At 38.5% G+C, this 24,467-nt stretch overlaps 1 protein-coding gene across 1 annotated transcript; it reads left to right on the top strand.

Annotated features, from left to right (window-relative positions):
* The first annotated feature begins 317 nt into the window (after positions 1–317).
* On the top strand, positions 318–22,926 carry f8 (coagulation factor VIII, procoagulant component). Its single transcript, XM_059346893.1, has 27 exons — positions 318–557; positions 1,687–1,787; positions 2,005–2,127; positions 3,838–4,050; positions 4,779–4,961; positions 5,143–5,246; positions 6,089–6,209; positions 6,314–6,596; positions 6,693–6,858; positions 7,428–7,515; positions 7,730–7,947; positions 8,052–8,196; positions 9,677–9,886; positions 10,616–11,457; positions 11,941–12,080; positions 13,245–13,410; positions 13,510–13,749; positions 13,849–14,077; positions 14,700–14,882; positions 15,210–15,326; positions 15,885–15,956; positions 16,086–16,171; positions 16,288–16,443; positions 17,025–17,169; positions 17,313–17,461; positions 20,021–20,203; positions 21,196–22,926. Exons 1-27 carry the CDS (start codon positions 388–390, stop codon positions 21,349–21,351), a joined length of 4,989 nt encoding a protein of 1,662 aa, XP_059202876.1. The 5' UTR covers positions 318–387; the 3' UTR covers positions 21,352–22,926.
* The last annotated feature ends 1,541 nt before the right edge of the window (positions 22,927–24,467 follow it).

Genomic DNA, 24,467 nt, shown 5'->3' on the forward strand with positions numbered 1-24,467 from the left:
CAATGAGATATTGTTTGAACAATATCTCATTGGTTAGGTTAGAATTGTTCCATTGTTCATTGTTATAAATTTATCATTTTATTATTAATTTGACACAGGGGCCACAGCAGGGGCCAAAGGCATGGGCCCCTGTAGGCCCCTGTATAGAACCGCCACTGAATGTAAATACTATGCATGTTCCATTTGTTGACTGTCCGGGACTAATTCCTCCTTCCGGACAATAAAGCCTCAGCTGACGTTATCATACTCTCACCACCACACGCCCCCACGTCCAGCTTCCCCACTTCTCCTCTCCCCGGCCCCCCCTTTCCTTTAAAAGTCTCAGCGCACAGGAGGAGCAGCAGAGCCGGGCAGAGTTTGACCCGGGACACTGTGGAGCTGACCGCGATGAGAGCCGCCACACTCGTGCTGCTGCTGCCGCTGCTGCTGCTCCGCTGCCCGGGCGGAGCGGCGCAGCGTCCCGCCGCCGCCGTCAGGGAGTATCACATCGCAGCGGTGGAGATCGGATGGGACTATCTCTACCTGGACGATAATGGCGACCCAGCGTCTGACCAAAGGTTAATTATTATTTGTTTTATTTACGCAACAAACTCTCCTGTCTTTTTGATCTCTTAGTTTCCAAACTGTGGTTTTGTTGAATGGAGAAAAAAAATCTGGCAGTAAGAATTACTGTAAAAAATAAGAATTCCCTAATTAGGCTTCCTTTGCTTTCAATGCCAGCTCGTTGTTTTACAGGGTATTTATTATAGACTGGTTAAAATAATGACAAATATATAATCAATTGAAGCCACAGGAGTGACATAACCCAAATAATTATTTGTTTTTTTAAGTGTAAACTTAAAGAGAAATACAATTATAAATACATTTATACTTTTAAAGACTCAACATTTCTATTATTTACATGGTCGTTCGTGAAGTTGGAATAAAATATTTTTTACCTCTTTCCTTGGAATGATTGTGACAATGTGATTTACTATTGACAGATAAAGTGTATATCTTCTGAAAATTGTATTAATTTATCCCTTCCAAACATTTCACAATGAAAATGAAACCACAATTAACAGAGGATTGTGTCTGAAAACAAAATTATTCCAACTTTATGGGCAACCTTGTGTATATAATTTACAATATAAAAGAACAATAATGGACATTTTCATTTATTTTAACATTAATCTGTTAATTTGTCGCTATTATGTATTTATATAGTTTTTTTTAGATATAGCCTATATGCATGTATGTTTAGTAAGATAAATGTAATGTTCTTGTAAATATTTTAAATGTATGCATTTTATTTTTACTTACTATGTTCCCTTTCTCTTCTGATATCGCCTATTGTTTTTCCATTTAGAAAATCAAAAGAAAATGTAATACATTCAGAAAAAGTTCAGAAATGTATATCCAAAAAAATGTACATCTATAAATAAATATATGCAGAAATAATCAAACAAATAAATGTGGAAAATACATTTAAAAATGCTTATAATGTCTTTGTATTTTCACATTTTGTATTCCTCTTTAGATTTTTGCTTTTTTGTTAATTAAGTATTTCTCTTATTTATTCATTTAATTATTCCTCTCAATATTTCCACATTTATTTTATGATTCTTTAAGAGATGTAATCTTTTTTCAGGGTGCTCCTATGCCTCCGTGTTTTTAAATGTTTCTTTTCTTTTGTTGTTTTTTTAGGAGGAGAGCCAAGGATATCCCTCAAAAATATGTCAAGGCAGTTTACAGAGAGTATACAGATTCCACCTACACAGCTCCCAAGCCACGGCCGCCATGGACAGGTACGTCTCCTCCTCTGACAATTTTAATTATAATAATTAATTAAATTATTTTATCACAGTTCTAATCATGGTTAATACACCTCTATTAGTTAAATATATGCAAGGGGAAAAAGGTATGCCCAGAATCTGAAATGTAAAAAAAAGGGTCACATTTGTATTTTACAGTCTTCAATTAGAGGATAATATGTAATATATACTGTATGTTTTCTGGTTGCAGGTATTCAAGGCCCTGTGATCGTTGCCCAGGCTGGTGACCGGGTGGTGGTCCACTTCAAAAACCTGGCGTCTCAGCCCTACAGCATGAGCCCTGTGGGGATCACCTACTGGAAACAGTCAGAAGGTAGAGAACTGCTGTCATCCTTTAAACTTTCTCCCATGCGCTAACTTAACATGAGTCAGCAGAATACTTCATCTTGTTCACTTTCAGACTCAGCGTTTTGACTCATAATCGCATTTTAATGTGAAGTCCATGTTGCAGTGCAGATGAGTCAGTGGCAAAATGCTTACTGATCCAATCCGACTTTAACAGCTTAAAGGGAAATCCAAGTCTGATCCTCTGACTCAAAGGCTTGTTTTTTTTGCCAAAGTCTGAAACATTTTTGGCGCCAAAAAAGAGGGAAAAAATGTAAGAGGCAAGGATGTAACTGTCAAATTACTACTAACCAAAATCATAAACAAGCTGCTATTTATAAAAGGATTTAGAAGAAAAGTTGCCGCCTCATTCTTGAGAAATTTCAGAGAACAACGGTTATCATTATCTTGTGTGTGCAGAACCAAACGGTCAGTCTTCCGACATGAAAGCGTTAAGAGGCTTTAAATTACATTATCTATCTGTAAAGGAAATATCCCTGATCTGAAAACATTTGAGGGTTAATGCAATATTAAGAATGAAAGGTAAAAGGTTGCTGCCCAGTGGGGGAGTGCATGCACACATGTCCAAAATAAGTCATTTTTATCATGAGTCAGTGCTTCCCTGCATGAATTTAAAAAGAAGTGTGGTCTTACTTGCATCCTGATAGTATGATTATTAGATCCTACATCACACAGGTAATGTAGGATCTGATAATAAATTAATTTAGACATTTAAAGACTAAACTTTTCTATTATTTACATGGTCGCCCATGAGGTTGGATTAAAATAATTTTCATCTCTTTCCATGAAATGATTGTGACAAAGTGATTTATTATTGACAGATAAAGTGTGTATCTTCTAAAAACTTTATTAATTAATCTCTTTCAAACATTTCACAATGAAGATGAAACCACAATTAACAGAGGATCAGATCTGAAAACAAAATTATTCCAACTTTACAGGCAACCGTGTGTATATACTTTACAACATAAAAGAACAATCATGCACATTTTCATTAATTTTAACATTAATCTGTTATTTTGTCGCTATTATGTATTTATATAGTTTTTAGATATAGCCTATATGCATTTATGTTAAGTAAAATAAATGTAATGTTCTTATATATATATTTTAAATGTATGCATTTTATTTTTACTTACTATGTTCCCTTTCTCTTCTGATATCATCTATTGTTTTTTCATTCAGAAAATTAAAAGAAAATGTAATACATTCAGAAAAAGTTGAGAAATTTATATCCAAAAAATTGTATATGTCTATAAATAAATATATGCAGAAATAATCAAACAATAGGCAATCGTGTGTATATACTTTACACTATAAAAGAACAATCATGCACATTTTCCTTAATTTTAACATTCATTTGTTAATTTATCACTATTATGTATTTATATAGTGGAGGGAAAAGGTTGCTGCCCTGTGGGGGAGTGCATGCACACATGTCCAATATAAGTCATTTTTATCATGAGTCAGTGCTTCCCTGCATGAATTTTAAAAGAAGTGTGGTCTTACTTTCATCCTGATAGTATGGTTATTAGATCCTACATTACTACAGATTTTCAGTTGGACATTAAATCATAAGTCATGCATAAGTCATTGTGACACAAGTTTTCCTGCTTTGACCGACCTCTACTCCTGAGTGACTACAGAGGAGTCATCATGCTGCGTCTTTTCTTTCCAGGAGTCGGGTACGATGACTCCACAGCAGGCCAGGAGAAGGAGGATGATGCAGTCCCTCCTGGTGGATACTATGAGTACGTGTGGGACATCAGCCCCAAAGACGGACCCACTAGCAGCGACCCAGAGTGCCTCACCTACTCCTACTCCTCCCAGGTGGACACAGTCCGAGACGTGAACTCAGGACTCATCGGTGCCCTGCTCATCTGCAAAACCAGTCAGTGCACATATTCTTCTCATGTTTTTTGTCTTTCTATTATGTGTTGTTCTTCAAAAAGTTCTTCAAATGTAATGAACCTCATAGTGGCGTTCAGTGGTGGAACGTAACTAAGAACATTTACTCAAGTGAGGTACTTGTACTTTTCTTGAGTATTTCCATTCAATGTAACTTTATACTTCTACTCCACTACATTTTGAGGCAAATATTGTACTTTTTACTCCACTAGATGTAGCTGCTAGCTTAAGTTACTTTTCAGGTCAAGATTTAACATGAAAAAGATTCAAAAAGGTGATTAGATTTTTTTTAAACTAAACCTCATATATAAATATATATATATATATATATATATATATATTATTCTGAGTGGGTCCATTCTGCATAATGAGTACTTTACTTTAAGTACATTTTAATGCTGATACTTTTGTACTTTTACTAGGTAACTTTTGAAAGCAGGGCCTACTTGTAGGGATTAATTTCTCAGTGTGATATTAGTACTTGACACTTTTTCCACCACTGGTGGCGTTAAATGAAAAGTGAATATCTGTACCAAATTGTACAGCTAACTCTCCGACAGCTGTTGGATATTTTAGTCTGGAATAAAGTGGTGGTATATACTATATATTGTTTTTTAAAAACAAATCAGTGACTTCACCCTGGCTTAAAATTGCACAAAACCATTGCAATTACATATTGCATCACATGTGTTATCTGTGTGTATTTTCCAGGTGCTTTCACAGACGATGGCCAGAGGAGAAATACGGCGTTCGTCCTGCTGTTTGCTGTGTTTGACGAGACCAAGAGCTGGTATGGAGAGGTAGGAGAGAGGACGAGCAGAGAGAAGTTCAGAAAGAGCATCGGCAGGAAGGAATACCACACCATCAATGGATATGTCAACTCCACGTTACCCGGTAATGAACCAGACGGGCTGCGAACAGGGAGTTTGTTCCATGAAGTCGTGTAGTAATGTTAAGTGTTGTGAACACTGTGCTCATTGTATCAGTGGCTGCGCAGCATGTGGTGCACACAGGAATTTTGGCCTAATTTTCTCTCTCTCTCTCTCTCTCTCTCGCTCCCTGTCTCTCTCTGTAGGTTTAACAATGTGTGAGGGCCGTAATCATGTGTTCTGGCATCTGATTGGGATGGGCACTGCTCCAGAAATTCACTCCATTCAGTTTCAGGATCACACTCTGCAGGTAATTTTAGTTTTCAGATATAACACAGTCATAGAAAAAATATCTAAAGGCTTAAGGTGATATTATATCTCCTAAATTCAATACTTTTCTGAATAATTAATACAATATAATAATGGTATTGAAATAACATATGTATAATAATGGACTTTGCGTTTATTGTCTCACTTGCTTTGATTATCTACAAATATAAAATTAACAAATTGCGACTTCAAGATGATGATTTTATTGACATTGAATTCAATAGCAAAATAATTTCAGTACAGTACTATACTACTATATATACACTCCAACGCTACTAAACTGTATTTCCTATCTGCTTGTTCTTGCTGAAAGGTCTGCAGCTTCTTTAAAGGAATAGTCCGACATTTTTGAATATATGATTTCTTTCTGAGAGCTTGATGAGAAGCTTGATACCAGTCTCCATGCCTGTTCATTAAAGGAATAGTTTTAATTTTTTAAGTGGGGTTGCATAATGCACTTAACAGTGTATTTCCTGCAGTAGATGTCGGTTTGGAAAAGCAGGCACAGAAGCTAAGCAATGTGTTTTAGCAACCTTAAAAAACGGGTTTAAAAAATCTATATAAATTGCACATCTTATTTAGAATATTTTCGCTGCTTAACCTTGCTGTTATACAATTCTGTTAAAGTTCATCTGGTTGGAACTGAAGCCGTTCTACGGTCCGGTCAAAGCCACCAGACTCTATTGACAAAAACAGTCATTTTACCTCACAGAACATGGGAGTTACCAATCCTCCACTGCCTTGATTGGTCAGTTTGTTTGTGTTATTGTGTCACTAACCCCTTGAAACACCGAAGTCACGCTTGTATTTGTTATTGTTTAGGTGTTGACCCATCGTAAAGTCACCATGGAGCTGACCCCTATGTCATTCATCACTGCAGAAATGAAACCTTCAACTGCAGGCCGCTTCCTTATGAGCTGTCAGATACATGCTCACCGCCACGGTAAGAAACGCCCAATTAGTTTCTGTTTCCAGAGTTAAATGAATCTCACCTCCTCTATTTAAACGATAACTCTTGCTGTTTTTGTGCACTACTGCTCTCCCCAGATGGAATGAACGCTTTTTTCATGGTGGAGAAATGCACTGAGCCTCTGCCGGGACCAGACGTGCGTAATGTCAAACACAAGGACAACGGGGACATCAGCGAAGAATACAGTGAAGACTACAGTTACGAAGATGCCAATTTGTTCAACACCATTACCCTTAAGCCTAGAAAAACACAAGTGCAAGCAAGAGCCAGTGGGGGACAGCCACGTGTAACATGGGAGCATTTCATCGCCATCGAAGAGGTTACCTGGGACTACGCCCCTCACCTCAAAGCCACAGACAGGTAGGGGAAGATGTAGGAGGCGGAGGTGGAAGAAAAATAACAGAAAGTGAGAGCTGATTTTAATTGGATTGATTCTTTTTCTCTTTGGCACATCAGTGAGTTGCAGTCTGGATACTTGCCTCCGACCCCCCATCACCTGGACTACACGTATAAAAAGGCGGTGTATGTGGAATACACGGATGCATCTTTTACTCAGAGGAAGAACCCTGACAACACACTGCTAGGTCCACTGCTGAAAGGAAAAATCAGTGACCAAATCCAAGTGAGTGAGGAATATATGCGAATTAGCATTTTGTGCATGAACTACAGAACCCCAAAGAGGCAAGTCAGAAAGTGATGCTGGTGATCCACTTCTGGCCCCACCCCATTAGGAGTCTAGTGGCAGATCCTGTGTTTGTTCATTCAAATGGGAAAAGTGAAAGTGAGCACAGATTCTGACCAATTAATTCGCCCTGGAGTCAAACGAGTAAATACTGGTTACACTTTTTATAGGCCACATGTCTTCTGAACATTCTGAAATTGCATTTTTCAGACAGAAAAATCAAGAGAAAATCCAATATGTTCAAGATGGAAAATATAGCCTGATCCAAACTTTTTTCTCCTATTCTAAAGTCACAAACACAGGAGAGAAAACAATTTGGATCCGACTTAGAAAATGGATCACCAGAATTTTTTTCTTCTCACTTGCCTTTTATGACTTCCATAATGGTCAAATTGAAGCTACAAAAAAAAGAAAAGATATTATCAATCATAGAAAAATGTATGTCATCTATGTAGCACTCTTTGTATGGCTCTCTGCTGATCTCCCATTGGTTTGTATTGTCTCTACAGATCACTCTCAGAAACCTGGCCAGTCGCCCTTTCAACATTTACCCCAAGGGGCTTACCAAGATCTTTCCACTGCAGAGATCTGTGAACAGTAAGCTTGAGCAAGGACATTAACCAATAGACTAAACATACTAATAGGATTAACTAATTAACTAACTAATAATCATGTTAATGTTTTTTAATGTGTTTCACCATGATTGTTACTTGGTGTGTTATCTTTAGTTGTCTTGTTTTCATTTTCCTGTTGCTGCAATTCCTCAAATTCTCAACATCAAAGTTTAATCTAATCTCCTCTAATGAATCAGCTGCAGAGAAGGACTTGCGCTCCATGGGGGTGCCCCCCAACGGGACCTTTAGCTACGTTTGGAAGTTAACAACAGATGATGGACCCTTGCATGGAGACCCCAAGTGTCTGACCCAGCTGTATCAGAGCACCGTCTCCCCAGAGAGGGACTTGGCCTCCGGGCTGGTGGGCACCCTGCTAATCTGCAAGGACGACGCCATCGACACCAGAGGACGTCTGGTGAGTTTCTTCGTATTTTCAAAATGCAAAAAGATGCAAGCCATGTTTTCTCTGGCCTGCAATGAAATAACCTGTCGTGTGTCTTTTTTTACTGTTGCATACAGGTGGGTCCAGATAAAAAGTGGAGCCTAATATTTGCTGTGTTTGATGAGAACAGAAGTTGGTACATAGATGAAAACATGCAGAAGTCCAGCCAAACCTCCTCTAACACCACAGACCCTGAGTTCTACAAGTCCAATGTCATTTACAGTAAGTTCACCTCTGGTTACATTTATATATTTACCTCTTTACCTCACTGTTAGTGAAATGTGAACAGAGTGAATTATGTGAGATAAAACAATGACAATATGGGCTCTGAGCTCTGATTTGAACAAGCAACAAATTGTGTTTTTTGTGTCACTTGAGAGCAGCAGAAACAAGTTGTGGGCACCACATTGTCATATAATAACACATATGAAAATAATCGTACATTGCAGTCATAGAAAAAAAACATTATTTTTTAATATTTTTTTTCCCACAACAAAAAAAGTCTGAAAAACTTTTTGTGTAACTGAAATATTCTTGGTCACTCTCATCTCTTTTCTTTTTTCACTCTAATCACTTGTACACAGTTTTGTATTTACATTTATATTTACATATCCAGCCGTTATAGAGTGACATTAACATGAATTCTTCATGTTTTGGCCACCTGATGAGTCCCACATTAACTCTCTTTTAGCTCTATTTTTGGTCTCCACCAGCTCCTGGCTCTTTAGCTAAAAAAATGCTTCATAAATTTCAACTTACTGTGTCTCTGCTTCTTGGTGCTGAGCAGGTAGCATGTATTTACAGGTTTTAGTTGATTTTTTTGCACCAAAAACAACACTGCTGTGAGAATGAACCAAAACAGCAAAGTTGTCGGGCAGCTAAAAAATGTTGATTATAGCTGCTTTAAAGTGATTCTCTGTATTTATGAAATTGATCCCCTATTTGTCCACAAACATACACTGCAAAAAAAGAAAAGTTGAGTGAACTCAAAATTTCAAGGCAACAAACTTCGATAAAATTTTAAGTTGGACAATTAAACTAAATATTTTTAGTTTTGTTTTTTAGTTTGCTCAACTCTGAATTCAGATTTTTGTCCACTCAACTGTAAGTTGTACTAACTTCTAATAACTTCTAATCCTTACTTCTGCTAACTTCTGCAATGTGCTGAATGGCACGATTGTAACGCCACTATGAAATGTCAGCTAATGTTGCGACCACAATTTTGAGTTAGCATTGATACGCTAATGGCTACTCTTGTAGCTGTAACAAGCAGCGCCGCTAGCATCAGTTAGCCGCTAGCATCAGTTAGCCGCTAGCTTTCGCTAATTACCAAATTTCACTGATTTCCCGCATTTCACAACAAAGAAATAAGAGTTAGCAGAACTATTGTCCCTTGTTGTGAACCCCAACTTAAAGATATAAGTAACAACAACTCACAAACTTGTTTTTGAGCAGACAACTGGCTTCCTTTGTTGTGCTAACTTAGATTATTGCCCTAAATGTCAATAATTTATATTTCCAAGTTTTACCAACTTAAATCACTGTTTTAGGCCAAAAAACACAAGTTGACTTTTTTGCAGTGTAGGTGAGCGGACTGTATATCTTTGTTTTTTGTATGATTCGCATTGTTGGTATGAGCAGCATTATACACTGAGCCACCACATTATGAATGTTTTACCTGTGAATTGTCCTCTACCTCCAGGTATAAACGGCATCATGTTCGGCGGGCGTCAGTTTGTCGTGTCTCAAACTGATGTCGCCTTCTGGCATGTGGCCAGCGTGGGCACCCAGAGTGACTTCCTGTCTGTTTACTTCACTGGGAACCTCTTCCAGTACGATGGCCTCTACCAGTCCGTCCTCACCCTCTTCCCCATGACTGGTGTGACAGTTCCAATGGAAACTGAGCTGATGGGTAAAACTGAAGTCTGTTTTGTTGAATATTGTTGGTGGGCAAAGCAAAATTTGAAGTAAATCATTAATTCATTACTTTGAGAATTGAAATAAAGGTGAAAAAATAACCTAAAAAAGACAGACAGATAGTAGACAAATAGAGAAACAAAACAGAACTGAAAAAATAATTTGGCAAGGTGATACATTCACATTTTTACTCTATAACTAAATACAAAGCATACAGTCACAAGAAGTAGCCAGGGTACAGAAGCTGAGATGAGTTCTGCTTTATTCAATCAATCAATCAGACTTTATTTGTATAGCACTTTTCATACAAGAGAGATGCAACACAAAGCGCTTTACATAAAAAAGAAAGGAGAAAATAATGATAATAAAAAGATAACGAAACATAGAAACAAACACCCTCCGCCCATCCCACCTTCATCCCACCCATCCTATTAAAAACAAAGCACAAACTGAGGAACTGAGGAAGCGCCATCTCAACATGGAGCAGTGAGGAAACACTGGAGGCAGGTTAGAAATAAATTAGATAAAGGACAAAGTAAGATAAAATAAAATAAAATAAGATAAAAAGATATATATAATAATAATTTAAAAAACTTGTCGCACATCAATGCATCAGGATACTGCACTATTTCCAAAGAAACAGCTGATGTATGGGGTATCATAGAAGACAAAGGATGCAGACGTGTGCCTGTGTGTGAGTCTTGATATAATTGTCTTCTCTCAGGTGAGTGGGAGATCAGTGCCTATGACAGCAGCCTGAAGAGCCGGGGGATGAGCATCCATTACACCGTTCGTCACAGCGAAGACGGAGACCTAGTCGATCGTGATGGCGTTGAAGAGGATCTCTCAGACTACTTTGATGAGCTAGAGCTGCAGCCGAGGAGCGGAAGACCAAAAAATCGCACAGTGTTGGTTCGAGTGTGTAATAACGACACTCAATCAGTAAACACTTCAAGTCAAAATGTTACTAATGATAAAACTGAAGGGGGTGAAGGAGAGTCTGCATGTCAGCTGAAGAGAATGGAAGTCGAGAACCCAGATATGGCGTCAGAGGAAGAAATCCCACATGATATCTTAGAGAACATAGAGAGAGTGGGAGAGTGGACGGTTTCTCAGAACAAGAGTGGACCTGGAGAAAATGGAGGTGGCAGGCAGAGAAGACATGCAGAGGGCAACTGGACAGATGGAGATATCAGTTCTGGATCCTTAGAAGATAAAGGAGCTGAGATAGAGCTTGAAGAAGATGCAGTAGAAAACAGAACTGACGCTGGTGTGGCAGTAGAAGCCGAGGAAAGGAGTGAAATGTCAAGTGTGTATAATGAGACAAAGGGAGAGCTTGGAGAGAGCAACGAGATCTTACTGAACAGCGGTCCACAGCTGAACGAGAAGCTCCCCGCTGCAGAGCTGAGCCATTCAGAAGAGATGGATCGGAACTTAATACCACAAAACCCCATTCGGTCTGAACCCAAGAGGCTCACAGCAGAAGTGGAATACAACAACACTGCTAATAATCACACAACAACAATCGAGCTGTCCTATGATTATGATGACTACTCTGGCCAAGAGGTACTTATGCACTTTTATTAAGAATATACTCTGGGTGGGATGATTTGCTAATCCTTTGTGACATTTCCTCAACTCAAAACTGTTCAAAGTCAATATTTAACCACCTGCCTGCCAGTGGGTCAGGGTAACAGTACAGGTATACCCAAGAAAGTTTTTGTTTTCTTGAACTGATGTAGTTTCGGTTGTGTTTTAGCCACAAGCATACCTGCACACTTCTTTTGTTATAAGCTTTGGCAAAAAAATGTTTTGGTCTAATGCCAACCCTTCCTCTACCCCTAAACCTACCCAGGCAGGTGGGTTTTAAGAGTTTAATTTTCAAACTGATAGACTTTTCTCTTGTAAATATAAATTCTGAATTCTAATTAACACATCTTCCCAACTTCTTTGGATTCAGGGTTGTATAGATCTTATGTTGCATATTAAGTGTCACAATATCAAACATTTCCCCAACACCCATAAATTATAATAATAAGTGTGTCATAGGTGAACGGCACAGATTCATTCGGCTCAGATTACATGGACCTGCGCTCCGGAGAGACCAAATATCGTCACTACTACATTGCTGCAGAGGAGATCAGCTGGGACTACGGCATCAGAAAACCACACCAGCTCATCAAACCCAGGTAGGAACAATATTTCATCCAGGTTTTGGTGAAGGACCTTTAAGGAACTGACAGTGATGATGAAACATTTTCTTTTTTTTTTAAACTGTAATGTTTATTAGGTTTTTTTTTCATGTACACAAGAGACATACACAACAAAAGAAAAATCACTTAACATTAATAAAACGGTATCAACATTCATGGCTGCGGGTATCCATATTCTACAAAATCAGATTCATACAGTTTACAGTTCACATGTCTTTCGTTATGTCATACAACACCCATTGTTTCCACTTTGAAATAGAAACATCTTCCTTCAGTCGAAGTTGGTAGGTCACTTTTTCCATATAGTATATTTCTCTTACAATCCCTTGCCATTGTTCTATGGTAGGAGATTCAGTCTTGTACCAGTTCCTTGTTATTGTCTTCTTGGTCGCAATCAGCAGTATCTTGACTAAATAACTATCATTACCAGTTACACTTTCAGTTACATTTCCAAGGTACATAATTTTACTTTCATTTGGTATTTCATACCCCAATATATCTTTAATTATGGCACCGACACCATCCCAAAAGGAGCGCAGCCTGGGGCACATCCAGAAAATATGTGCATGGTTAGCCACTTTGCTCCCACATGCCCGCCAACATAGTTGTTCTGTAGCACTTTGTCTACTTTTAATCTTGGGTGTGATAAAGAAACGGGTCAAATTTTTCCACCCAAATTCCCTCCACGTTTGTGAACTTGTAGTCGAGTGTGGTGTTTCACACATATCAAGCCATTCCTCAGGCGTGATGTCGATGCCCAGCTCCTTCTCCCATATAGCCCTAATGTAATCAGTTGAAGCACCTGTACAATCTCTAAGGTTTTGATGATGAAACATTTTCATGTCTGTTTGTTATCTGAGGAATGGAGCAACAGTCTGGAGATGATTAGTTTAAGACTGTAGTCTGCTTTCCGCCTCTTTACCTGAATGAAACCAAAGCCAGCTCAAATGGAATTAGTTGATTCTACTTGGACTACAAATGTAAACCAGAACACTTCTGTCTGTTTTTTTGTATTTGTTTGTATAGGTTTTTGACAATATTTCTTAAATGTTTCACAATTATGACAGAAAATGAAATCATTTTAAAATCCAATCTTATCAATGTCTAAAGCAGCAGTTTTGACTCAACTTCTCTGTTTAGAGAGATGCGTCGAGGGATGAGGAAGTTCCTGCCAGAGTATAAGAAGGTGGTGTATCGAGCCTACAGTGATAAAGACTTCCTACTTCCCAAAGACAGCGGAGAGGTGCAGGAACACCTGGGGATCATGGGACCTTTCATCAGAGCAGAGATTAATGAACTCCTCACTGTGAGTGATACTGTTGCTGAGCAAAATAAAAGAACAAATTCAATGATCTGTGATTGATGTGCTTGATGACGTGTCTTTTCCCTCTTTATCTAATTCAAGGTGGTCTTTAAGAACAAGGCGTCCAGGCCTTATTCCTTTCATCTTCAGGGAGTCTATGATCGCAGCCAGGGGGCCGGCATGGGCCAAACCGACGCCTCCTCTGCTCCGCCCGGGTTCCCAGGAGAGCCTGTGCCTCCTGGGGAGGCGCGGACCTATAACTGGAGAGTAACCAAGAAACAAGGACCAACAGACAGTGAATTTGACTGTAAGACTGGGGCTTACTACTCCACTGTGGACAAGGTCTGGATAGCTCTTCACCTTTAGTCTTACGCATTTCCTATATTGATTCACAAGTTTCATCTTTTTTATTATATTTTTTATTTCTGTACTTTGTTCCAGGAAAGGGACCTTAATTCAGGTCTGATCGGTCCACTGGTGATCTGTAAGCCCGGTATCCTCCGGACCCGTCGGAACACGCAGCGAGACGTGCAGGAGTTCGCCCTTCTCTTCCATACCTTTGATGAAACTAAAAGCTGGTACCTGGAGGAGAACCTGCGGCTGCACTGTGCTCCGCCCTGTCAGGCCAACACTGAGGACCCCTGGTACCACACCAGCAATAAGTTTGCAGGTGGGTTACAGTCGCGGTTCTAGACCAATTTTGCTGTGGGGGCCAAGGAGGGGCCAGTGTTTAATCAGAGGGGGCATATTTCAAAAACTGCAAAGATGATATTTAAGCATTCAGAACATTTTATTTTAGGTTATTTAATAATCTCATTTAAGTATATTTGGAAGATACAAACACATTGATTGAAACAATGAGACTAACCAACAAGAACAGTTATTTTTGTACGACAATGATGTTTCTCATCTTTGAGCACAATTACCTTTATTTTTATTTTGAAAGTGCGGTATAGTCAGAATTATGTTTTTTTTTTAATATATGCAAGCTTTTATTGCTTTTATTTAACTACACAATGTACAAATTTTGGGCTACTTTTGTGTACAATATTGCTTGAAGAAAAAATAGGTAAGAATTTTTCCGTCATTCACCGTTATAAAATGATCATTTCATTATTAATTTGACACAGGGGCCACAGCAGGGGCCAAGGGCTTCTTCACAGGGGCAGTGGCCCCTGTAGGCCCCTGTATAGAACTGCCACTGGTGGGTAATGTTGGTTTTTGGTGTTGGGTAGTACTTGTTTTTTTGTTTTTTTTAATGTCTCATAAATAACGCCTACCTTTTCTCTTAGCAATAAATGGATATGTGGCGGAGACACTTCCTGGTCTGTTGGTCGCCCAGCACCAGCTGGTCCGGTGGCACCTGCTGAATGTAGGAAGTGATGGAGAGTACCACGCGGTGCAGTTCCATGGTCTGCCATTCACTGTTCACGCTGAGAAGGAACACCGTATGGGGGTCTACAACCTCTTCCCTGGTAAACACACATGTATACTTAATATGCACATAGCCATATATTACCCCTCATTCTAGCAAACCTCCTTCTTCCTCTCATATAAAAACTATTAAAAACATGCAATACCATAACAAAAGCTTATATCTGTGTTTGCACAAACGTGAAACATATTGAAAGCCCTGTTAAACGGACCAGAGGTTTCTTTGGCCTAACATGAATCCTTTCCATGTTTTAACAGCTGAAATTACTAAACCACAGTAATATCTCTGTTTTAAGTTATTACTTTACTTGCACTAAGAAAACCCTATTCTTGACTATTAATGTATTGCATTGTTCTTTGTCTCTCAGGAGTGTTTGGCACAGTGGAGATGAGACCCCCCACCGTTGGCACGTGGCTGGTTGAGTGCACCATCGGAGACTACCAGCTGGCCGGCATGAGGGCTAAACTCCTGGTCTATAATCCACGTAGGTACACACCGCGTCACATATCTGTGAAAAATATTGATATGTTTTGATTTGTTAGGTTTGTTGTTTTTTTGCTCATGGCAATGTTCTTCAAATGATTTAGTAGTTTCCATGACTTTTATTTAGTGGTGTGTAATGACACAGCCTCATGGAGAGGCTGCCGTGGCTATAAACATTTGGACTTGGAAAGAACTTTGGAAAGAAACACTTTTATCACTCACAGCTGTGTTAAATGCCAAAACTCTTGTTATTGCACTTGAAATGTTTCATCACATCGTAAGACCTATGTCAGTGGCTTTCCCCACATTTTCCATACTGTAAAGTATATGTGAGTACTAGTGTTATGTAATTTTTGGGTCTTTTTAATAAATGAGTACTTCCCATGTTGCTAAACTGAATATCTGAGATTAACCTGTAGAGGCACAAGTGTCGCAATTTGCAGAAATGTCCAAACAGACGATGTACATATAGTTCTGTACTGTCCAGCTGTATTACATGCACAGAAATGGTTTTGAAGAATGAATTACTGAACTGGAATTTTCTCGTACTGGCATGCAGATTGTGTCTTTCCTCTGGGGATGAAGTCTGGAAGGATCGAGGATTCCCAGATCACAGCATCAGATTACCAAAGTAAGACTGTGTTTTTCATTTAAAAGATTAAACACACCAAAGAGACCCTCAATATGTGTCAGTACCTGCAGAGAGAGGAAGTGCTTACAACAAATACACAATGCAACTAAAACTAAAACATTGGTGCAGGTAGCTGGGAGCCGAGGCTGGCGAGGCTGGATCAGACTGGTTATATCAATGCTTGGATAGGCAAAAGCATGAAGTCATGGATACAGGTGAGAAGTGCCGCTATTCTCCTTTTAACCTTTGTACACTATTTACTGTGTTATATTATGTAGTGTCCAATGAGCAAAATACAGAGTTGACTAGAAAAAAATATGTTTGTTATTAGGTTGATCTTCAGAGGCCCACCCTGCTGCACCGTGTGGAGACTCAGGGAGTCCGGGCCAAGCTGAGGGAAAACTACCTGACACTCTTCAACGTCTCCTACAGCCTGGACCAGGACACTTGGACCACCTACAGAGGAAACAATACCAAGCGGAACGGAGTACGTCCTCTGCTGTAGTGCACACATACTGTATATCTGTAACAGCCAGGGTGGCAGCAATTAAATGACTGAGTCATTCTTTGGGAAATGACTTTCTCTGAATTACAGAGGTTGAACCTGGAATACAAGCAAGTTAACAGATCAGCAGTTAAATAGACCCTCTGCATTTATGACATCAGAAAATCGAAGCAGGAATAAAAACATTTAGAAAATGTATTTGCAATCAAAAATGATGGAGCTGAACATGAGAGTTTAAGACATTTTAAATGTGCCAAGAGTCACTTGTGGTTTCTGTTTGCAGCTGCAGCACCATGACGATGATGTTTCAAATAAATAAATACAGTAAACAACAAGCAAGCTAGCTCACTATGATCCATATTTAATATTTTTTATTTATTTTGAGGGAGCAACCTGGAGTGGCTCAATTATTAGTTATTACTGAATTATTACTGTTTTACAGTGTTAAAAATATGTTTTGGGAGTCATTGGCAAACAACCTAATGTGTCGTTTAGATCTGTGGTTCTCAAACTCACTTGATCTTTGAAGTCTGAGCTGAACTGTTTGTGTGTCTCTGTTTTAGGTCTTTTTTGGCAACATGGACAGCTCCAGGGTGAAGACCAATTTCTTCTATCCGCCAGTTGTGGCTCGATATGTAAGGATTCATCCTGTAAACTCTGTGCAAAAGCCTGCCCTCCGACTGGAGCTGCTGGGCTGCGATCTCAACAGTGAGTGTCACCAACAACAGCAGCAGCAGAATTATCAGTTAAATTGACTTTTTGGAAGTGCAGATAATGACTGTGTGTGTGTGTGTGTGTGTGTGTGTGTGTGTGTGTGTGTGTGTGTGTGTGTGTGTGTGTGTGTGTGTCAGGCTGCTCTCTGCCTCTCGGGCTCCAGAGGAGGCTGATTCCTGACAAAAGCTTTAGTGCTTCCTCAACATATTCATCTCTGCTGCGGAGCTGGAGCCCCAGCCTCGCCCGCCTACGGCAGGAAGGCAGTGCCAACGCCTGGAGGCCAAAGGTGAACACAAAAACACAACAGTTAATTTATACCACAAGGTAAAGAGAAACTGAAAGGAAGTGTTACTGTTATTGACGAATTGTCTTGTATCTAAAAAAAACAACACATTTGTTATAGAAATATGCTTAATTGTTTTATTTCCAATATTTAGATGAGAATTTTGACACCATATCAGTCTGATAAACACGAAGCTACAACTAGTAGACAGTTAGCTTAGCTTTAGGCTAACAGCAGGAGATACAGCTGGGGGATATTACATATTATTAAAATGATTATGTACACATTTTAAATAACATACTATATTGACATATGCTAGAGAAGCTGCTCTGCTGATCTGAACTCAGCTATTCAGAGTACTCACTAATATACTTCTGGTGCAAGCGATGACTATGACTTTTTATTAGCTCAGTCCCCACTGGCGTTTCATCAAATATTACACTGCACACTGGCCTTGTGAGGTGCTTTACTAACCAGGCGGCTGGACACTGTGTATATAACATTATGAATTTCATCTGCATTTAATATACACTTTGGTTGTTGAAAAGTTGTTGAAAGTCAGTATCCATGAAGAGATGACACACACACACACACACACACATGCCCAGCAGAGATACACTTCTACATCAATGCAGCAAGAATTTGTTTTCAGACCTTTTATGAAAAATCAATTGAAAAAAATTGATTTATCATCAATATGAAAAAAAAAGAAAAAAAATATATATATATTAATGTTTAAATGTAATGATCATGTATTGTATTTATGTATTTGATGTGATTTGATTTATTGATGTCTTTTATGAAAAATCAATTGAAAAAAATCGCTTTATCATCAACATGAAAAAAAGAATATATATATATATATATAATTTTATATATATATATATGTGTGTGTGTGTGTGTGTTTAAATGTAATGATCATGTATTGTATTTATGTATTTGATCACAAAGTCATATTGTGATATTTGTCGTTTGCTCCCTCACATTATGATTAAGAAAAACAAACACTGATGTGCATAATAGCCTTACACTCCCCTTTCTCTACCCTTTTATTATTTAGTTGTGTAGTTCCAACGCCTCCTCAGCTTATCACTCTCACACATTGCAGCACTGAGCTGTAGAGGTGTGATTTGTGATCTGTTTTAAAGCCCTTTTAAAGGTCAGACACCAAACAGAAGCACTTGTGATCCATGGATAGAGGTCAACCACTGCGGGCCAATTATTATCTGGAACAGCTCCCTGAAAGGGTTGCAATAGCCTTAACAGACGACCAACAGTAGCTCTAACAGTAGCTGCAGCCAACATTAAGTTTTTTTCATTGTTCTTCACTCAACATCAGTTTAAACAGGAAAACTTCTTGGCAGTATGTTCCCAGAAACAGACTGTGGTTACACTTTTCCCAGTTTATAAATATGTGACAGCTTTGATTTTAGATAAAATGGTTTCTCTCTTCACACAGAGTTTTAACCATTTTTGTTTGTTGGGTTTTCCCTGTTGCCAGGCAGCCCTTTGCATATCAGTGAAAACCAAAGTTTTTCATGTACGGTGCTTAAACAAATTAAAATGGAAAGAAAATCCCCCCATTAACAGTTGGTTAATGTTTTTGGTTTTGCTGTGTACAACCACATAATACCAGTGGAAAAAAAGATGCCCTGCCAGAAACACTTTCCTACTTTATAAGTTTCCTAATAGTGATGTGGGAGAGGAAGTGGTGTGGGGTTCCCTCTGGCTATCCTTTCATCTGTTTTTATTTTCCTTCCTCTTACTTCATTCAGAAGCTGGTATCTATTTCTTTCAGTTATATAAAATGTCCTTCCTATTATTTCATGCAGTGCACTCTGACTTTTGTATTTCTTGTCATATTATTTCACATAATATCATGGAGTTCTAATATGGAGACTACAGAAAAAGAAGATAATGTTATTTTTTTACCTTGTAGGATATTATGTAAGTTCACTGCAGGACACTTGTGATTCATGGGGAAACTGTTTAGATTTAATATTAATTTGAGATTAGTTTTAGAGCAGACTCAGACTTCATCTACCCCAGGATAACTTTACCCTCGTAGGAGATGGTATATTTTTGGGGCTGTTTGTATTTAAGCAGAATTATGAAGAAAAAAAAAAGAGTAATTTTTATGAAACTGTAATTAAATATTCTTTCTTTGTAGATTGATAGTGATTTTTAAATAATGAATAATGGAAAATAATTGGCACATTAAACTATGAATTGTTTACTTAATTGATAGAAAATTTATTATTTTAATTATTGAATTGAAATATTTACATCATCCTTCAAGCAAACATGGAAAACTGAATAGGGTCATGCTTTGGACAAAATAATCCGTTTGAAGAGTTGACTATTGGTTATTTGAATAGAAAAATCAGCACATTAATGTCTAAAAACCACATTTGTTTTCATTCACAAAAAGGCAAAATGTGATTTTCATACATGCCGAATAAGCTGAAAAGTAGAATTTAAACATTTTCTACCCATATTCATTGAATTTTCCCTTCTGAGATCTAAAAATGTTTTCTTAACAATGTGCTCTTCTCCCCCCAGTACAACAACCCTCACGAGTGGCTGCAGGTCGACTTGGGGAATGTGAAACGCATCACAGGGGTCGTGACCCAAGGAGCGAGATCACTGTTGACCCAAATGATGGTGACGGAGTTCTCCGTCGCCGTCAGTCACGATGGACACTCCTGGAGCACTGTGTTAGAGGACAGCTCCCAAAGAGAAAAGGTACTTAGCTCAGTTTACCAATAAAATCAGGCCAGTGATCATGTCGAGATTCCTGTCTGACTTCAGCTTCATTAAAAGTGCAGTGACTAACATGTTCTCTACTCATTTCTTCATTCGTGAAATCATTACCACAGAAAAACTAATCTTTCTCACAGTGTCCCTTACTGTTACACACATGAATGAGTCACTTTGTAGTATAGTGCTGACGACCCACCAAAGGAATCCTATTACAGTGTGTTTTTAGTATTCAGTACTGTGCTTCGAACCACATGTTGAGGTTACTTCCAAAAAAGTCCAGCAGAGACTGTTCTTTTTAAGGAAAATGAGGACTTTCCATGTCTCCTCTGAGATGATGACTCTCTTCTACAGAAGTTTTATTGAATCTGTTTTAACCTTTTGTATTGTTGCATGGTTTGGAAACCTGAACTTGTCCAACAAGCCTTGGTAGGCTGGTCAATACTGCTGGAAGGATTTCAGGAAGTCGGCAGGAAGGCATTATGTCCATGTATAACAGACAGGTCCGGAGGAAGACTTACGCCATTACGGATTGTCCTGATCACCCTCTTCGAAATGAATTTGAGCTCTTGCCCTCAGGCCGTCGTCTTAGGGCCCCTAGGTGGAGGACTAAAAGACTCCAGGTCTCATTTATACCAACTGCCATTTATTTAACTAATAGAAAGTAGCCCTCAAATTGCTCATCTTCACAAGTCTGCTTCTTGCACATCTGCACATTGCACTTTTTGCCTATACCAGGTATTAACTCTCCATTTAGGGGTATTAACTCATGTGTCAGTGATTTTATATATGCGTATGGAGTTTCTTTGACTGTGTTTTATTAGACTTTTATTGGGTCTTATTCTGTTATCATTGTGTACCTTGTCTTGTATCGTATCAAAACAAATCTCCATTCAAGGGACTAATAAAGTGATTCTGATTCTGAGTATTTTAGTGCTCTTATCCAGTTTTATCCTTTTTTTTCTTTCTCTCCTTAGATCTTCACAGGAAACAGCGATCCAGACGATGAAGCTCTCACTGTTTTTGATTCTCCTCTGTTCGGCCAGTACCTCCGCATCCACCCGCGGGGTTGGATCAACGACATCGCCCTGCGTCTGGAGGTCCTGGGCTGTGACACGCAGCAGACGCCCTGACACCCCCGGGCAAACACACCAACACACCAAACATAGCAACATTTTAGTAGCATAATATATCCTGGTTTGATAAGTGAAGAATGTTATTTTGTATTGCAGAGCACTCCTTAAGTTATATCTTACATGTAGCTGTTCATGTAAGGGAAGCTATTTCTCCAACTTTGTTTACATTACTCCTTTTTCCACAACATATTATTTTAATATATTATTTGAACATTTCATTCAGACAAATGATGTGAAAAATGAATTTGTCTTTATTTAACAAAGAATCATGTTTCATATTGTGGATATTAGTCAAAAAAAATATTTTGAAGGTACTATGTGGAGTTAAGTTGTAGCTAACTGGCTAACCTAAGCTTAGCTTAGCATAGGGTATAGTAAGCTAGTTGGCCGGTTAATAGAAAGAAAGCATTATTTATTATACACCTTTCCTTTGTATCGTTACATAAATTATTGTTGGATGAAATAAATATTGTAGTCATGATACATAAGTTAGTGTCAAGGCTCAGATCCATAGCTGATGAAATAATTAAGCTAGCCAACGAATGTATCCACTGAGATAGCACTTTTTTACAGGCTAGTTTCCCCCGTAACTTTAGCTTTAACTTTGCAACGTTAGCTGATAAAGTGATTTTCAAACAGCAAGCTGTTTACCATCCAGTTTAGTCCCAGGGTCTGGATGAATTAGTTAATGTTTTGCATTTAGTCAGTTTTTTGCTACATTAGCTATGTAGCAATCGTCCATATTAGCAACATAGCAACATTAGCCGGCTAAAACCACAATATGAAAATATTGAATACTTTGCAATAATGTCAGCTTACTCTTCCAATAGGAAGAAAGCCAACTAGTTAGTTTTGTTTCCCAGGTTTTAAAGCTAACCTTGGTTAGTTTACTATACTGTTGGAGGTGTAGAGAAGCTAAAGAGAGGCATGATAGGATAGTACTTTTGCCAGGGATAATGTTAGTGAACAAGCAGTCTAGTTTTAGCCGTAAATTTTAGCTTTAACTTAGCTATGTTAGCTGATGAAGTCACTTTCAAACAGCCAGTGATTAATTAGTTGACGTTATCCACTTAAGACAGGATTTAAAAAATCACAATAACTAAATATTGCATACTTCGCAGTGATGTCAGCTTACTCGTCCAATAGGAAGAAAGCCAGCTAGGGGTTAGTTTTGTTCTCCAGTTTCTAAGCTAACATTGGTTAGTGTTGTTCACTGTTGGGGAGCTAAAGAGAGGCCAGGGAGTCCACTTGAGAGCGCCCATAAACATCATCCATTGGCTTTAAAGACACGTAACAGTCCAGTGACCCATTGGCCATACAGAGTGATTAATACCTGTAAATTGCTTCACATAGTACCTTTAAACAGATCCACAGTGTTTAAAACACAGCTGAGCCACAGTATTTGCTTTGCTTTAGCTACAGAGCAACCTTTTTGAATGTAAGCTTGTGTAAATATTTCAGATGGATGTATAAAGTTTGAATGGTTGATGTATATTGTTGGGAAAAGTTTGTATTAACGTTTTTTCTTTTGTGTGTTTTTTTGCTTTATTAGAATTTATATAAAGAATGACTCTCGAATGGTTTCACTGGCATTTATTTCACACAAACACAGAAACAGGACACACGCTTCAGCTTTAGCCAAATTCAAACAATCGTGTATGATTTCAAAACTCTGACACAAGTTCAGGTTTGTGTTTGAACTTTTGAACAGCTTCAAATGAGGACATACTTCCAGGCAATGTACACCTCTCGATGCACTGCTTCCTGTCCTGGTGTACATTTCAGTGTAGCAATGTAAGGCTTTCTCCCTTTGCTTTTGTTTTCTTCCCCCCTTCAGTACATAATCTCTGTTCTGTCTTTGTCCCATCTGTCTTTAATCTGTCCAAAATGTTCCTGAACTGTTATTTTGGCTTATCCACCTCCACCAGACCCTCCCTGCAGAAACAAAGAACAGTTCTGCTCCAACATTGTTCTGTTACAAGTTAAAATATGCAGACGTGTTAATCAGAGGAAAAAAACAAGTCCATGACCGAGGATAAATTGGTGAGGTGACTGGAAGGGAAGCATTAACAATAACAAGGTGTGGGTGCATCCGTGTGTCTTAAGTTGTATATTTTGGGCCTCACTGTGTGAAACGCAAAAACACGCAGCCTTTATCACCTCATTATCAGCGGAGGAAGTTTCCAGGCAGGAGGTGTGTTTCGTTTGGAGGACAGGACATGCGTTGGCAGAGACATGGCAGCAATATATTCATGCCTGGCTGTCACACTTTATCTCTCCGAAAACAAAAACACTCCGCCTATAATCTCAACAGATAGAGCACCTGTATGCAGCTGAATGCTTGATAGACTTGATCTGAACCAAACGAGACAGAGGTGAGCAGTGGCCATGGCCTGCTGCCTAGGTGTGATTACCTATCAGCTGCAGGGATTGTGTTCGCAGCGTGTGAAAGGACCAACGACAACAGACCAAACGCACACAGAGCAGAGTGAACACAGGTGATCAAACTGAGACTTTTACATGGTTCACTAATAAGAGGCATAGTTCACCCTAAAAACAAAATTACATATTTTGGTAACGCTTTATATTAAGGTCCTTGTAATAACCATTAATTAACAAGTAATAAGGCCCTTGTAAGTCCTTACAAGATGCTTATTAACATTATTGTGTGTTTATAGGCTTATATAAGTGTTAATAATGGCATCACAAACACCCATGACCCACCCATTATGTCTTTGCCATGCCTTTATTAATCTTATTTTGTTTGCTTATTGATATTAAAACATATTTTATTGCTCATCTATTATAAGTGAACTATAAGTTAACTATGCTTTATGCAACTACCGGATCTAAAGCGAGAACTGCCTTATTACTTTTTAATTAATGGTTATTAAGGACCTTATTATAAAGCGTTACCCAGACTTTTTCCTCTTACCTGTGGTGCTATTTATCAATCTAAATTGGTTCGATTTCAGTTTGTTCCTACCTTCTATTACTGGTAGCAGCAGATCAACATGTCCTCATACCTAAAAGTAACAGTCACATTTTTAAACACATTAACGTTGTCAAATGGTTGCAGTCTGATTACATTTTTAGGCAACATAACTGCTTGG

The sequence above is a fragment of the Centropristis striata genome, chromosome 12, assembly GCF_030273125.1.
Source record: "Centropristis striata isolate RG_2023a ecotype Rhode Island chromosome 12, C.striata_1.0, whole genome shotgun sequence".
In the NCBI taxonomy this organism is placed as follows: domain Eukaryota; kingdom Metazoa; phylum Chordata; class Actinopteri; order Perciformes; family Serranidae; genus Centropristis; species Centropristis striata.